Below are 18,744 nucleotides of genomic sequence, written 5' to 3'. Positions count from 1 at the left end.
TCACAAGTTCATTGACTGATTTTAGTTTTATTTTCTCCTCTAAATATTCCTGGAAATGTTGGGTCATCAATTACTGTGCATGAAGCACTAGACTGTGTCACTTTAAAATCTGTTCCACTGTTTCAATTTATTTTCAAAATTCCCATGAATGCAGGTAAGAAGGAACCAAAGTTGGCTTAAAATTGAAATTTGGAGTCATATTGTGAATGAATGCGCATTGCAATAAGTTTTCCATTTGATCTGGAATGAATAGATTTTGGTATTTTTGTTGATTCTACGAAATTTTGTGATTATGGACTGGATTTATATGTGACAATTCCACATGAAAATACATTGGATTGAAGAAGCTAGGGAGAAGCGTGTTGACATCTGCAAATGTGTTTCAGTTTCTGTCATTGTATGTTTGAAATCATAATGTGGGGAAAATATGAAGTCTTTCAATTGCAATTGTCAAAAAGACGCTGTAGAATTTAATGCTTATTTCATTTTAAGTGCACTAAGGAGGACGTAACTGCACTTACATTTGAAATTACAGTACAATTTCAAAATGTGTAATCAAGTTTATGTCTTGTCACTTTTATGTTATTTGTAAGGACCCTTTATTGTGTCTACTGTATAGCTAACCTAAATCCGAAACATTGTATCAAAAAAGTTAACGTGAAATGTGCCAAAGCAGATGGGTATGTGGCACTCCATAAAACATTTGCTTTACTTCATTCAGAAACAAATTTTATCAACCAAAACGCAAAGCACCTACTACATGAGTGTACATGGTTTGTTTACAATTCAAAAGTGCTGGCATCTGTGTCCATTTTTTGTTTACAATAGAAAGTAGTTCCTTTCTACATGTGAATGGAAGATGAAGGTGTGCAATATCGTAAAATACTGAACGATTCTGAGATTGTAAAGTTAACGGAGAAAAAAATGAGCATATAATAATGATTTTTATTTGTGATATACTGTCATATAGTTAACCTGGATATAATACAATCTTGGTTATTTTACAGGTTACATTACACCTTATCATGCATGAATGGCAGGTGCCTCAAGCAAGTGATTGATATCTCTCTCTTTTTTCATTTTGTTAGATCCAATTTTCAGTCTGATAACATATTTAAACCTTGGAGTACAATCAAACATGATTCCTATCACCATATTCACGAAAATGAACAATGTGTCATTGTTTTATTGGACATAAGGGATACATACTATGGTATCAATGCATATGCACCATACAAGAGTTCATGGATATACTTTTTTCTTTAAGCAATTGCTCACAATGATCAAAGAGGAATACATGATAACAATATAAAGTTAAGTTTCTTTCATTTTATTATCAAATAAGCATTTTGTTTATCTATGTTTTTGCAACGTGCAGTTGCAGGGGTGGGTAGCACAAATTCAAAAAAAATATATTTTGTTTCCTAAATCTTGGGTTACATTACCAAGGTGAAAAGAACTTTCACCACATGTTCTGGGACAGGAAAATAATTTATAATTTTATGTCCCAATATATACAGTAAATAAAGTATACTCCTTGTCTACGGCTGAATTGAATATAGAGAAAATGCAGAGTTGGTATTAGTATGTCTGCTCTGGCTTTTAGTAAATATGAATGCTGCCAAGTGGGTATGGTGATGACTGATCTGACTTTTAGTGAATAAGTATGGTGCCAAATGGGTATGGTGATAACTCTCGGTACTCTCACTTTTAGTGAATACATATGGTGCATATGGTGCCAAGTGGGTATGGTAACGATTGCTCTGACTTTTAGTGAGTAAGTATGGTGCCAAGTGGGTATGGTGATGACTGCTCTGATCTTTAGTGAATAAATACGGTGCCAAGTTTGTATGGTCATGTCTGCTTTGGCTATTAATGAATAAGCTTGCTTCTAAGTGGATATGAGAATGTCTACTCAGAGTTTTGGTCAATTCCATGCTGAAGACAAGATAATCACTTTGAAAACATAATCCCAGGTAACACTCCTCCCAGACTGCTTCTGATCCACATTTCTGTCAAGAGATTTCAACACAGGTGCCTTGCTCAGCAACTGTCGAAGCTTCTCTGCTGCTTTCTGAAAATATACCATGTTGGAATAGTACTACAGCATGGTGAAAATTTATTTACTGAATATAAAATGTCTTCTTCTCTTACGACATTTACTCAGCATATACGGCAAAGTACACTAAAAACATAATTTATAATATACCATAATAATACTGTCTAATATACCCAGTCTAATATACAATCCAGAAAATATCAATACTACCAAGAAAACTGGGTGCATAACAGAATCAAGAATATATCAGTTCTGCCAAGTAACCTAGGTGCATGAGATAATCTAAAATATAACAATGTCTAGCTGTGTTTCATCATGTGGAAAATATCAATAATGTTAAGTAAACTGGGTACATTATATATCTACAAAATATCGATATTGCCCTTATTAACTTGATACACTACACAACGTATAATATAAAAATACTGCCAGCAAACTGGGTCCATTAATTAATCAAATATATTTCGATACTTCCTGGTACATTAATTAATCTAGAATATATCATTACTATCCAGTAAATTCAGTACTTATATCATTATTACCCAGTAAAGTAGGTACATTAATTTAGAATATATCAATGTTAGCCAGCAAAATGGGTACATCACATGATCTAAAACATATAAATACTGCCCAGTAAAGAGATGTAAAAACACGAGTCGGAGATCATTCACACTGAAGAAATTGTGACATTAAAAACTGTGAACAGCTTATTACTTCAAGATTTTAGCCACAAAATTGCAGTTTTATTGAGAGGTAAAACTAACTTTAATTAAGCAATACTTTACCATTGCTATTACTTAGCTAATTACTTTTCTTGGCGAAAATTCCCATTCGTTCAATGTGAATACATCCTCACAGACATAAGAATTGTCAAATGACACAGGTACACTCATGTATCCACTGTGCCTGTGCATTAATCATCATCTTTTTCACTGACAACAGGACATCTCAGCTGGGTGCTGGGGGGGCGTTTAGTAATTGCAATGGGTAAGTATTGCATAATTAAAAGTAGTCTCCCACTCAAAAAACTACATTTTAATAGCAGCAATATGTTACCCATTGCTATTACAAAGTGGAGTTTGGCATTAGGTGGACAGATTGAAGTTTTAACAAAGAAAAATCACCATTAGTGGGAGAGATCCACTTTACATTTTGTTGGCATCTCTCTCTTGAGCACACATTCTGGACCCAGAGAAAACATTCCTGTGCATGTTGTGCTATCAATCGACAGTAAAAGAGAAGTCAGTATGAAATCACCATATCCTGCCTTCATAATGTCCCCCAAGGAGTCATTGCAATAGGTCCAAGAGGCAGCTCTGGTTCAAACCTCACTGTGTTCATTGTGATAGGAATGTAGTGCCTATCTTTATCATTTCCAGCACAGGTTGGACTGAGACAGGGAATCTCTACAGATGATGGAACTACTGGAGGTAACTGATTTTTGGCTAAAAATTGCAGCTGACACTGGAAAGAAATGGATTCTTGATTTGCAATAAACCAGATACATCCTGTGTCTATAGACAAGGTAAGAATCTCACTCATACAAGAGCAAGTCAAAAACAGTCAAGTATGCTGTCCTGCAAGGAGCTTCACTTGAAGGTTCAAAATGGGTTTTGGTCAAAGACCACAAAACACAAGATAGATTCCATTGGGGAATAAGAGAGTGCAAAACAGTTATCTGTGTAGTTCAAAGTACTTAATATTGGCATGATCTGCATCAGAACCGATTACATGTATCATCCCCAAAGAGAAAGTGGAGAATCAGTGGGTTATTGTGGGGGGTCCCAGGTGTTGCAATAGAAGATCCCTCCAGTGAAGTAGCAGACAAAATTGTAGGAAAGGATATGCAAATGTCAATCCACTCAGGGCATCAACTGCCCATGCTCCCTGATCTGGGACAGTAGATACATTATGGAAGCCTGTAGTTCAACCAAATCACAAACAGGTCCACCACAGGTGAAAAGGGACTCTGTTATGTGTTATGGAGTGGCAAAAACATCATTCCATTAAGATGGCTCTATCAATCCTGGAAAGGTTGTCTGCTAATATGTTCTTCTACCTGGAAAGTGGCACACTCAGAGGTGATGTTCTCTGAAGTAGCAGAGCTGAAGTTTTCCAGATATCAAGACAAGGAGGAGAAACTTTTGAAGATATACTACAATGGATGAGTTATCTGAGTCAACCAAGACACATCAACCCCTTACTCTTTCACGAATGCACCAACATCAAATGTCTAAGACACAAATATCCCCACAATGAACACCAAGACTCAAATGTGTGCATGCCAATGACAGTTCTCATCATTTCATGACCTCTGATCTTGAAAATAATTGTAATGTTAATAATGTGCACTGATGCCTCATCAAAACTCAGACAATTCTGTATATACATAATGACAGAGTCCATGATACAGTCAAGGTGTGCTGATTTGAATACTGACTTCTGTTTCCTAAAAGTACTTAATTTATATTTGAGAAACAAAACAATCTGTTAATAACTATCACGATAAAACTGAAAATCACAGAGAAATGAGTATGAAGCAAGAGATCTGGTCAGTGTTGAAACCAGAGCATGATTTTCCAAAACTTAAAGGATATTTTTGGACCAGATTCGTTGGGTACAACTCCCAGGTAAAGAGACAGTAGATTATTTATTGTTTTATCAAATGACCAGACCTCAACTTCATCCATCTGTGAGGAAGGCTGATGGAAGATGTCAATGGTACTGCTTCTACTTCAAACTCATTGGAGCAAACAAGGATAGAGAGGGCATTATCATCGACTAGCATACTCTTAATCAGGGACTGGATGGCATCAGAGTGAGCATTGACACACTCTGTGCAATGTCCCATATTTCAGAGTAGCTAGAATGGGTATACAGGATCATAACTGGTGAAGTGTTGGTGGGACACAACTTGTATCATCACCTCATTGATTCAGGTGGGCAAACTCCCAATCTTGCATAGAATGGGATGGTAGAAGAGGGGTCCACATGTCTAATCAATTCCCATACCATGAGGCCATCCAATCATAATAGGAGAATGTATCATCCTCAACTAATTCAACAGTCAGAATGTGCAGTGCTGGTAATTCCCATCTGAGTAAGTTTAAAACGTTAGGAGTGGTGTACCATCTCCCGTGAGAGAGTTGAGAACTTACCTGAACAGGATATGTGTAGTTTAACACACCCCTAACAGATGAGAGCACCATGCTTGTGCACTCCACCTACCTAATGGGAGGGAGCAACACACTTATGTGAAACTCCACCTCCCTAATGGGAGGGAGTAACAAACTTATGTGGAACTCCACCTTACTAATGGGAGGGAGTAACAAACTTATGTAGAACTCCACCTCCCTAATGGAAGGGAGCAACACACTACTGGTATAACAGTACCGACTGCGCAAGTCCAGGTGGGCAGAGCATAAGGTGTAGGGAAGATTGCATTCAGAAATAAAGAACAACACTAGCTGTGATTGGTGCATTATGTAAGAGTTGTACTTTCTGTTAGGCTTTAAAAAAACTTTAGCTCTTGGCAACATGTAAGATTATGTTAATTCAGATCTAGATCACATTTTGTATTTTTTATGATTTTTTAAAATGTGGTACACATGGCTGAAAATGTGTCTGTTGTGACTCGATAACTCTTACCCCTGTCTAGTTCCAGCAGACTTATCTCTCTTAAATGCAGTGGAGTACCAGGTTTTGTCCTTGTCAAATTGACAATCTAGTATTGTTCTCTATGACAGTGTGTGACAAGAATGCTGAGGCAGGATAGAAAGTATATTTATTTCACAAAACATTAGCATTGAGGTATATGGAAAAACAATTGGTACCGTGATACCTAAAGGGAAGAACAGCCTCACAGTGTATCCATAGAAACGCATACATGTGGGCGGCATTTATGAACTCTACTAGTCTGATGTAGGAAAACAAATGGGTGCTGAACAGTTTTGGTCAAATATTGAAAGTCCTTTAAGAATAAAATGTATGAAATCTTCAGAAAATAGCACAAGTTGGGCTTTGGATGGGGACTTATGATAACTATAGCTATGACAGATACAGACTTGTGTTGCCTGATGCCTTTATGTGTGTTGTTAGCTCCTAGATTGGAATACATCCAACAAAATAAGTTATGTAAACATAATATAGTTGATTTTGACCAAATATGGACTATTTTACCTGCAAAAGATGAAAAATTATGTGTACAGAAACAACTATCTTGTTCTTGTAAGGTATGCCATAAGCCAGGATAGAGAACACTCTTAAGTACACTGGACTTAGATTACTTTTATCATGTAGGATGTTCTGGTATGAGTAATTTTATGTAATTTATTAAAGATATGGTATTCCTTCCCACTTTGATTTTAACTGTTCTGCTCTAACTGTCCATTTTTGTACACTTTCCTGCCTTGAAATTGTTCATACAGTTTATTTAGTTAAGGTCTCTTGCCATTCCCTTTTGTTGAAGTAGCAGGGAATACCAACAGACAAGAGCAGTTTCTTTTAAGTCACCATTTCCCATTGACACTTGTATAAGCTCAATTATAATCTACTATTGACTTTCAATTAATTCTATTTATTTCTGTCCAGCTGTTCTTGTGGAATTTCCATATTAGGTCCAACATTACTGAGTGATAACCATTTTAGTCACACAGTGCGCATTCATTCCATTCAAATCCACTGTTCTTGAAACTTTGCACCCCATCACAAGAATCCAAATTGTCATGGGATCATATCTGCATGGTTATGGAAGGCTGCACTCTACATACTGACATTGTAGAAAATATGAACTATGTTATGTGAAAGAGCCATATCATCTTAGAAATTAAAATTACATCACTCTTGAGGTCTCCATTACATACAGAAGTCTAAATGTTTGGTTCTCACTTTATCAATAATGTATTTTTGGATAATTTAATTGCAATGAAGTTAATACATGTCATTCATGAACCCATCTATATTACATGGATAACATATTAGAGGAAATAAAATTAACAAACCTTATGTATATCATTCAGTTATCTCCTTTACACCAGTCATAACATTTAAATAAAATAAAAACTCACATTTTTCAGTGACTGGTTATAAAAATAAAGAGAAAATTTGTGAAATATTATATTAGCCCTCAATCTTGATGCAAATGTAAGCAGAAGCAATTTAATAATTTCTCACAGTAAAGTTTACAAGTTTAAAAACTGATAAAGTATGTTTTGTTTGGTTAAGCCCATTACTGTTAATTTCTTATGTAGAAGAAATTTACATTATATGTATCTATATTATCTAAATTATTCACCCTTTTATATTAGATGGCAATGAACACCACTTCACCTGAAATTTGGGTACCTGTAAGGAATGTTATAGCACAGTTGCCTTTAGGCTGTCATTGGACCTATGGGGCCCTGCCCCAATATATTTGTCCAAGGTAAGGTCATCAAACTTTCATTTCTCATTTTTTGCATTGCTGATTTTGTCTCCTTTAATTCCTTTATCAAAAGCTACCTCTCCCTTTTAGATACACACCTTCCTCCTGTTTTTAACTCCATTTGATGTGCTATACTTATTGTTTATATTTGGCATTTTTCTGTATTTTATTCCCCTCATTTCACCCCCAATCCAACATAACCACTTAGAAGCTGTTATCTACTATATTTGGTGACTGATTGGCTTACTGAATCAATTTTATTCACAACACAAAGGAAAGAAGCCTACAGTTTGTTACAAAGAGGATTGGTAGGCAGACCTTTGTGTGGGGACTTGGGGGTTAGTGACCTCATGTATCTGCAGACAGTGTAAAAAGTTCAAAGCTTATACTTTATAATAAGATTGGGTCATGTCCATCTGTCTCTGATGTCAAGTTCTGCATCTACAAAACAAATACAAATTACTTTTTTTTAGGTGAATTGTACTTTTTGAAGTAGGAAAGGTACATACTATTTGGTACATTGACTTTTGACCTAGTTATTACATAATATGATATAATGTGATTTATCCCATATCACCCATGTGAAGTTCAATAAGTGCTGATATGAATAAGACACAACTCATAGTTAAAAGATTTCATTTTATTTCAAAATATGATTTTGCTAGTGAAGCAAAAGTATGAAAACAAGAGTTCACACAGCTCAATGACATTTCTATATACATTCATACAAGGCATAGCTTAGTACCTCATAAAATTGTTTTTCATAAGTGAGACTAAGTATGTGCCAAACTATTTTAGATTTTTGGAAAAATTAAGGTTTGCTTTCAGTATAAAGGTACTAATTGCGCAAGTCCAGGTGGGCAAAGCATAAGGTGTAGGGAAGATTGCATTCAGAAATAAAGAACAACAGTAGCTTTTCCCAGTGTGCTCCACTTTACACAGACAAATTATTGATTAAAAGGATTGCAAGGGTCAGAGAAATGTACGAAGTTGGGACATGATGCTACATATCTTCAGCAAGATGCCACACTTCAAGATGACACTATCAAATGGAACAATGCATACATCATAGCCATAAGACAGAAAAATTAGAACTATACTAAAAATCCAAAGTACCCTCACACCCACCCAGAGAAATAAATCAACTAAATAATAACCCCAGCACGAGTCATCATAATCAACCTCCCCTGTTGAGAACCTTACATACTGAGACCTGAAGTACCCGTGCTCAAATAAACAATTCCTCTTTGAAATTTATTTCCTATTTCACAACTAGACGTAAATTCAGTAAGGTCTTCTTGCCCAACATTTTATCTTCTGTACCTTACATTATCAATCAACATTTTATCTTCTGGACCTTACATTATCAATCAACATTTTATTTTCTGGACCTTACATTATCAATCAACATTTTACCTTCTGGACCTTACATTATCAATCAACATTTTATCTTCTGGACCTTACATTATCAATCAACATTTTATCTTCTGGACCTTACATTATCAATCAACATTTTATCTTCTGGACCTTACATTATCAATCAACATTTTATCTTCTGGACCTTACATTATCAATCAACATTTTATCTTCTGGACCTTACATTATCAATCAACATTTTATTTTCTGGACCTTACATTATCAATCAACATTTTACCTTCTGTACCTTACATTATCAATCAACAAATTTAAAAACAGAAAAATATTATCAAGCTTCTTCTGGATTAATTAATTTGCAATCTGCTGATTCAATTTAAAATTGACCATAAAGATTATTTTTCATGAATAAAGGAAAAGCATAAGCTATCATAAAAATATTCCCAGGACATCACTGGTCACAAACCACTCCAGTGGCCTAGTGGTTAGAGCATCCGCATCAGATGCAGGAGGTCTAGGGTTCAATCCCCGGTCGAGTCATACCAAAGACTTACAAAAATGGTACCAACAGCTGCCTCGCTTGGCACTCAGCATTAAGAGGTTAGTGTCTGGACTGGTCGGCCTCTGAAATTGATTGCTTATGCCTCTTGGGTACAGAGCAGACACAATTCAATAAACTTCAAATATGCTGTTAAGATATATGAGAGAAAAGGTCAAATTTCGTCAGTTGTGAAAACGTTATACCCACATCTAAATATCGTCTGTGGTTCAAACAATATACATGTATGCAGGACAAGGATGAAAGTCATAGCTGCATCATTCCTTCCAATGACCTTGACCATGAAGTGGAAAAATGACTTTGGACTACAAAAGACTGTCTATATCTGACATAAAACAGGTTATGTTTCATTAAAAAATGTTCAGTGCTTGAAAAAGTATCATCCGGACAATGATAGCACTAAAAGAATTAAATTTTCTTTTACCCCACCTTGCTTAATGTGATTAAAGGGGCATGGCCATGGTATTCAACACATGGTCTAATCATCATACAAACTTACATACAGACTCATTATAATCTCTGCAACTGTCAAGAAGCCAAGGGCAGGTCAAGAGAATTTATATGGATAAATTAATACACAGACAATACCATCAAATAAAATGGTCATATACAAAGATAATAACAATCACATTTAAGCAGGAAAACAAAATGAGTTACAAAACTAGACCCAATCTATCATCAATCCCTCTAATCTGTATCTGCTTGTATCTCCTCCTAACTATTCTGAATGGTAATCTTACCATAACCTGAAGAGATATTTTTCAAGGGTTCTGGACAGGATCATGATGGACAAGGATTCCAAATGGAAAAAAAATCTTGCATAATGACTAATTTTACATTAACCTTTCCAGGAAACAATGGCTCAAGCAAGTTTATTTCCCCAAAAACAATCTGATCAGGACTAATTCACAATGATCCCTTCTTAAAAAGAGATCAAGTTAAGAAAAAAAAAAGACAAATGTATCCAAAAGTATTATACTTACTTTTAAAACAAGCAAAAAGGAGATCCAGGGACAACATTAGAGAGCTTTCACTTTTGGATAATCCAGAAAATTACAATGGATACGGACCTCCAACACCAATACATTATCAAGCTCGATATAAACACATAAGCAAAATTCCATTCACCTCAAAAGATCTACAAATTTACATAAAATGCCAGCATTTTACAAATTTCTATTTCACATTGAAATATAAAAAGAAATGCCCATATACATCTGTTACATGTAAATGGGATCCAGGTATCATTGTCAAGAATTGGGACTTGTGCAATGTAAATAAATATGATCTTAGACTAAATTTTATCAATGTTTGAATGATACTACAAAACTCATCTTTCAAGGGATGTAACCAAATCTAATATAAAAGGGACATAACTCAAAATATAGACCCCAAAACTTCTTTCTCACACAAATACTTCAAGGAATATACATATTATCCATTAAAAATAATGCTTGGTTCAGACAAATAAAACAAATGATTAATAACCTCAGTGCCAGTCATCATTATCTGCTTTAAATTTTGTAAGCCATCCATACTGGAACTTGGAGTCCCCATGCTCAATTAAACAATTCCTCTTTCAAGTTTATTTTGGATATTTGAGACTACCTTTATATTACCATAACTGCTACTTTGGAAATGGAAATAAATTTAGTAGTTTCTTTTTTTTTTGCCTAAACATTCTTTCTTTTGTAGCTTCCATTTTGTATCAAAGTGTTCTGCCAAACTAAAAAAAAATTGATATTTTAGACGGCCAATGAAATGGACTGCTTATGCCTGTTGGGAACAAAGCAGACACAATTTAATAAACTCACAATGTGCTTGATGCAATGTAAAATTAACCATAAAGATTATTTTATGATAAATTGTGGAACAGGCTAAAGTGTCATCAAAATATCTCTAAGTGTTAAAAGGTGGAAACGCGAAGAGAGTGTATTAGTAATATTATCCGATACTGGACCTTGATCTTTAAGCATCAGCTATGATGTTATAATTCATGAACTGTCAAGATATATGAGAGAAAAGGCCAAGGTTCATCAATTGTAAAAAGGTTAAACCCACACATAAATAGAAGTCACTGATTTATGCTTCACTTGTTGTAAACTTGATGTCAACAAATAAAGTGGGGCTATGGCATGTCACACTGTTTTGAGTTTCATCCAGATATCTTCTGTGGTTCAAATGTTCAACATAAGACAAGGATGCAAGTCATAGCTGCGTCTTCCTTTCCAATGACCTTGACAATGAAGTGGCAGGATGGCTTTTGGACTAAAACACACTGGCCATGGTATTCAACACATGGTCTAATCATCATACAAACTTACATACAGACTCATTATAATCTCTGCAACTGTCAAGAAGCCAAGGGCAGGTCAAGAGAATTTATATGGATAAATTAATGCACAGACAATACCATCAAATAAAATGGTCATATACAAAAATAATAACAATCACATTTAAGCAGAAAAACAAAATGACTTACAAAACTTGACCCAATCTATCATCAATCCCTCTAATCTGTATCTGCTTGTATCTCCTCCTAACTATTCTGAATTGTAATCTTACCATAACCTGAAGAGATATTTTTCAAGGGTTCTTGACAGGATCATGATGGACAAGCATTCCAAATACAAAAAAACTTTCCCATAATAACAAATTTTGCACTAAAATTCCCAGGAAACAATGGCTCAAGCAAGTTTAACCTTATTTCCCCAAAAACAATCCAATCAGGACTAATTCACCATCAACCCTTCTTAAAAATAGATCAATTAAAAAAAAATGACAAATGTATCCAAAAGTATTATACTTACCTTTAGAACAAGCAAAATGGAGATCAAGGGACACCATTAGAGGGCTTTCACTTTTGGATAATCCAGAATTCCAATGGATACGGACCTCCAACATCAATACAATATCAAGCTCAATATAAACACATAAGCAAAATTCCATTCACCTCAAAAGATCTACAAATTTACATATAAAGCCAGCATTTTACAAATTTCTATTTCACACAGAAATATAAAAAGAAATGCCTACATACATCTGTTACATGTAAATGGGATCCAGGTATCATTGTCAAGAATTGGGACTTGTGCAATGCAAATAAATATGTTCTTTGACTAAATTTTATCAATGTTTGAATGATACTACAAAACTCATCTTTCAAGGGATGTAACCAAATCTAACATAAAAGGGACAGAACTCAAAATATAGACCCCAAAACTTCTTTCACACACAAATACTTCAAGGAATATACATATTATCCATTAAAAAAGACTGCTTGGTTCAGACAAATAAAACAAATGATTAATAACCTCAGTGCCAGTCATCATTATCTGCTTTAAATTTTGTAAGCCATCCATACTGGAACTTGGAGTCCCCATGCTCAATTAAACAATTCCTCTTTCAAGTTTATTTTGGATATTTGAGACTACCTTTATATTACCATAACTGTTACTTTGGAAATGGAAATAAATTCAGTAGTTTCTTTTTCTTTGCCTAAATATTTTTTCTTTTGTAACTTCCATTTTGTGTCAAAGAGTTTTGCCAAGCTCATAAAAATCGATATTTTAGACAGCCAATGAAATTGACTGCTTATGCCTGTTGGGAACAAAGCAGACACAGTTTAATAAACTCACAATGTGCTTGATTCAATCTAAAATTAACCATAAAGATTATTTTATGATAAATTGTGGAACAGGCTAAAGTGTCATCAAAATATCTCTAAGTGTTAAAAGGTGGAAACGCGAAGAGAGTGTATTAGTAATATTATCCGATACTGTGACCTTGATCTTTAAGCATCAGCTATGATGTTATAATTCATGAACTGTCAAGATATATGAGAGAAAAAGCCAAGGTTCATCAATTGTAAAAAGGTTAAACCCACACATAAATAGAAGTCACTGATTTATGCTTCACTTGTTGTAAACTTGATGTCAACAAATAAAGTGGGGCTATGGCATGTCACACTGTTTTGAGTTTCATCCAGATATCTTCTGTGGTTCAAATGTTCAAAATAAGACAAAGATGCAAGTCATAGCTGCATCTTCCTTTCCAATGACCTTGACAATGTAGTGGCAGGATGGCTTTTGGACTAAAACACACTGGCCATGGTATTCAACACATGGTCTAATCATCATACAAACTTGCATACAGACTCATTATAATCTCTGCGACTGTCAAGAAGCTAAGGGCAGGTCAAGAGAATTTATATGGATAATTAATACACAGACAATACCATCAAATAAAATGGTCATATACAAAGATAATAACAATCACATTTAAGCAGGAAAACAAAATGAGTTACAAAACTTGACCCAATCTATCATCAATCCCTCTAATCTGTATCTGTTTGTATCTCCTCCTAACTATTCTGAATGGTAATCTTACCATAACCTGAAGAGATATTTTTCAAGAGTTCTTGACAGGATCATGATGGACAAGCAATCCAAATACAAAAAAACTTTCCCATAATAACAAATTTTACACTAAAATTCCCAGGAAACAATAGCTCAAGCAGGTTTAACCTTATTTCCCCAAAAACAATCCAATCAGGACTAATTCACCATCAACCCTTCTTAAAAATAGATCAATTAAAAAAAATGAAAAATGTATCCAAAAGTATTATACTTACTTTTAAAACAAGCAAAATGGAGATCAAGGGACACCATTAGAGGGCTTTCACTTTTGGATAATCCAGAATTCCAATGGATACAGACCTCCAACATCAATACAATGTCAAGCTCAATATAAACACATAAGCAAAATTCCATTCACCTCAAAAGATCTACAAATTTACATATAAAGCCAGCATTTTACAAATTTCTATTTCACAAAGAAATATAAAAAGAAATGCTCATATACATCTGTTACATGTAAATGGGATCCAGGTATCATTGTCAAGAATTGGGACTTGTGCAATGCAAATAAATATGTTCTTTGACTAAATTTTATCAATGTTTGAATGATACTATAAAACTCATCTTTCAAGGGATGTAACCAAATCTAACATAAAAGGGACATAACTCAAAATATAGACCCCAAAACTTCTTTCACACACAAATACTTCAAGGAATATACATATTATCCATTAAAAAAGACTGCTTGGTTCAGACAAATAAAACAAATGATTAATAACCTCAGTGCCAGTCATCATTATCTGCTTTAAATTTTGTAAGCCATCCATACTGGAACTTGGAGTCCCCATGCTCAATTAAACAATTCCTCTTTCAAGTTTATTTTGGATATTTGAGACTACCTTTATATTACCATAACTGTTACTTTGGAAATGGAAATAAATTCAGTAGTTTCTTTTTCTTTGCCTAAATATTTTTTCTTTTGTAACTTCCATTTTGTGTCAAAGAGTTTTGCCAAGCTCATAAAAATCGATATTTTAGACAGCCAATGAAATTGACTGCTTATGCCTGTTGGGAACAAAGCAGACACAGTTTAATAAACTCACAATGTGCTTGATTCAATCTAAAATTAACCATAAAGATTATTTTATGATAAATTGTGGAACAGGCTAAAGTGTCATCAAAATATCTCTAAGTGTTAAAAGGTGGAAACGCGAAGAGAGTGTATTAGTAATATTATCCGATACTGTGACCTTGATCTTTAAGCATCAGCTATGATGTTATAATTCATGAACTGTCAAGATATATGAGAGAAAAAGCCAAGGTTCATCAATTGTAAAAAGGTTAAACCCACACATAAATAGAAGTCACTGATTTATGCTTCACTTGTTGTAAACTTGATGTCAACAAATAAAGTGGGGCTATGGCATGTCACACTGTTTTGAGTTTCATCCAGATATCTTCTGTGGTTCAAATGTTCAAAATAAGACAAAGATGCAAGTCATAGCTGCATCTTCCTTTCCAATGACCTTGACAATGTAGTGGCAGGATGGCTTTTGGACTAAAACACACTGGCCATGGTATTCAACACATGGTCTAATCATCATACAAACTTGCATACAGACTCATTATAATCTCTGCGACTGTCAAGAAGCTAAGGGCAGGTCAAGAGAATTTATATGGATAATTAATACACAGACAATACCATCAAATAAAATGGTCATATACAAAGATAATAACAATCACATTTAAGCAGGAAAACAAAATGAGTTACAAAACTTGACCCAATCTATCATCAATCCCTCTAATCTGTATCTGTTTGTATCTCCTCCTAACTATTCTGAATGGTAATCTTACCATAACCTGAAGAGATATTTTTCAAGAGTTCTTGACAGGATCATGATGGACAAGCAATCCAAATACAAAAAAACTTTCCCATAATAACAAATTTTACACTAAAATTCCCAGGAAACAATAGCTCAAGCAGGTTTAACCTTATTTCCCCAAAAACAATCCAATCAGGACTAATTCACCATCAACCCTTCTTAAAAATAGATCAATTAAAAAAAATGAAAAATGTATCCAAAAGTATTATACTTACTTTTAAAACAAGCAAAATGGAGATCAAGGGACACCATTAGAGGGCTTTCACTTTTGGATAATCCAGAATTCCAATGGATACAGACCTCCAACATCAATACAATGTCAAGCTCAATATAAACACATAAGCAAAATTCCATTCACCTCAAAAGATCTACAAATTTACATATAAAGCCAGCATTTTACAAATTTCTATTTCACAAAGAAATATAAAAAGAAATGCTCATATACATCTGTTACATGTAAATGGGATCCAGGTATCATTGTCAAGAATTGGGACTTGTGCAATGCAAATAAATATGTTCTTTGACTAAATTTTATCAATGTTTGAATGATACTATAAAACTCATCTTTCAAGGGATGTAACCAAATCTAACATAAAAGGGACATAACTCAAAATATAGACCCCAAAACTTCTTTCACACACAAATACTTCAAGGAATATACATATTATCCATTAAAAAAGACTGCTTGGTTCAGACAAATAAAACAAATGATTAATAACCTCAGTGCCAGTCATCATTATCTGCTTTAAATTTTGTAAGCCATCCATACTGGAACTTGGAGTCCCCATGCTCAATTAAACAATTCCTCTTTCAAGTTTATTTTGGGTATTTGAGACTACCTTTATATTACCATAACTGCTACTTTGGAAATGGAAATAAATTCAGTAGTTTCTTTTTCTTTGCCTAAATATTTTTTCTTTTGTAGCTTCCATTTTGTGTCAAAGAGTTTTCCCAAGCTCATAAAAATAGATATTTTAGACAGCCAATGAAATTGACTGCTTATGCCTGTTGAGAACAAAGCAGACACAATTTAATAAACTCATAATGTGCTTGATTCAATCTAAAATTAACCATAAAGATTATTTTATGATAAATTGTGGAACAGGCTAAAGTGTCATCAAAATATCTCTAAGTGTTAAAAGGTGGAAACGCGAAGAGAGTGTATTAGTAATATTATCTGATACTGTGACCTTGATCTTTAAGCATCACCTATGATGTTATAATTCATGAACTGTCAAGATATATGAGAGAAAAGGCCAAGGTTCATCAACTGTAAAAAGGTTAAACCCACACATAAATGGAAGTCACTGATTTATGCTTCACTTGTTGTAAACTTGATGTCAACAAATAAAGTGGGGCTATGGCATGTCACACTGTTTCGAGTTTCATCCAGATATCTTCTGTGGTTCAAATGTTCAACATAAGAAAAGGATGCAAGTCATAGCTGCATCTTCCTTTCCAATGACCTTGACAATGAAGTGGCAGGATGGCTTTTGGACTAAAACACACTGGCCATGGTATTCAACACATGGTTTAATCATCATACAAACTTGCATACAGACTCATTATAATCTCTGCAACTGTCAAGAAGCTAAGGGCAGGTCAAGAGAATTTATATGGATAAATTAATGCACAGACAATACCATCAAATAAAATGGTCATATACAAAGATAATAACAATCACATTTAAGCAGGAAAACAAAATGACTTACAAAACTAGACCCAATCTATCATCAATCCCTCTAATCTGTATCTGCTTGTATCTCCTCCTAACTATTCTGAATCGTAATCTTAACATAACCTGAAGAGATATTTTTTAAGGGTTCTTGACAGCATCATGATGGACAAGGATTCCAAATGAGAAAAAAAATCTTGCATAATGACTAATTTTACATTAACCTTTCCAGGAAACAATGGCTCAAGCAAGTTTAACTTTATTTCCCCCAAAAACAATCTGATCAGGACTAATTCACAATGATCCCTTCTTAAAAAGAGATCAAGTTTAAAAAAAAAGACAATTGTATCCAAAAATATTATACTAACTTTTAAAACAAGCAAAAAGGAGATTAAGGGACACCATTAGAGGGCTTTCACTTTTGGATAATCCAGAAAATTACAATGGATACGGACCTCCAACGCCAATACATTATCAAGCTCAATATAAACAAATAAATAAACTTCCACTGACCTCAAAAGATCTACAAATTCACATAAAATGCCAGCATTTTACAAATTTCTATTTCACATTGAAATATAAAAAGAAATGCTCATATACATCTGTTACATGTAAATGAGATCCAGCTATTACTGTCAAGAATTGGGACTTGTGCAATGCAATTAAATATGATCTTCGACTAAATTTTATCAATGTTTGAATGATACTACAAAACTCATCTTTCAAGGGATGTAACCAAATCTAACATAAAAGGGACATAACTCAAAATATAGACCCCAAAACTTCTTTCACACACAAATACTTCAAGGAATATACATATTATCCATTAAAAAAGACTGCTTGGTTCAGACAAATAAAACAAATGATTAATAACCTCAGTGCCAGTCATCATAATCTGCTTTAAATTTTGTAAGCCATCCATACTGGAACTTGGAGTCCCCATGCTCAATTAAACAATTCCTCTTTCAAGTTTATTTTGGATATTTGAGACTACCTTTATATTACCATAACTGCTACTTTGGAAATGGAAAAAAATTTAGTAGTTTCTTTTTTTTTTTTGCCTAAACATTCTTTCTTTTGTAGCTTCCATTTTGTATCAAAGTGTTTTGCCAAACTAAAAAAAAATTGATATTTTAGACAGCCAATGAAATGGACTGCTTATGCCTGTTGGGAACAAAACAGACACAATTTAATAAACTCACAATGTGCTTGATGCAATGTAAAATTAACCATAAAGATTATTTTATGATAAACTGTGGAACAGGCTAAAGTGTCATCAAAATATCTCTAAGTGTTAAAAGGTGGAAACGTGAAGAGAGTGTATTAGTAATATTATCCGATACTGTGACCTTGATCTTTAAGCATCAGCTATGACATTATAATTCATGAACTGTCAAGATATATGAGAGAAAAG

The 18,744-nt window shown here is 34.0% G+C and overlaps 1 protein-coding gene across 1 annotated transcript in view; it reads right to left on the bottom strand.

The window, feature by feature from the left end:
• The window catches only part of LOC149792343 (serine-protein kinase ATM-like), a 360,810-nt gene that overhangs the window by 291,886 nt on the left and 50,180 nt on the right, over nt 1–18,744 (bottom strand). The window contains exon 3 of the mRNA XM_089970917.1: nt 1,958–2,074. Coding sequence (XP_089827043.1) covers nt 1,958–2,074 — 117 coding nt within the window. The remainder of the gene's footprint in view (nt 1–1,957; nt 2,075–18,744) is intronic.

The sequence above is a fragment of the Sinohyriopsis cumingii genome, chromosome 9 (assembly GCF_028554795.1).
Source record: "Sinohyriopsis cumingii isolate HCF-2022 chromosome 9, ASM2855479v2, whole genome shotgun sequence".
Lineage (NCBI taxonomy): Eukaryota > Metazoa > Mollusca > Bivalvia > Unionida > Unionidae > Sinohyriopsis > Sinohyriopsis cumingii.
Note: the sequence above shows the minus strand (reverse complement) of the source record. Positions and strands in the feature narration are given on the sequence as shown.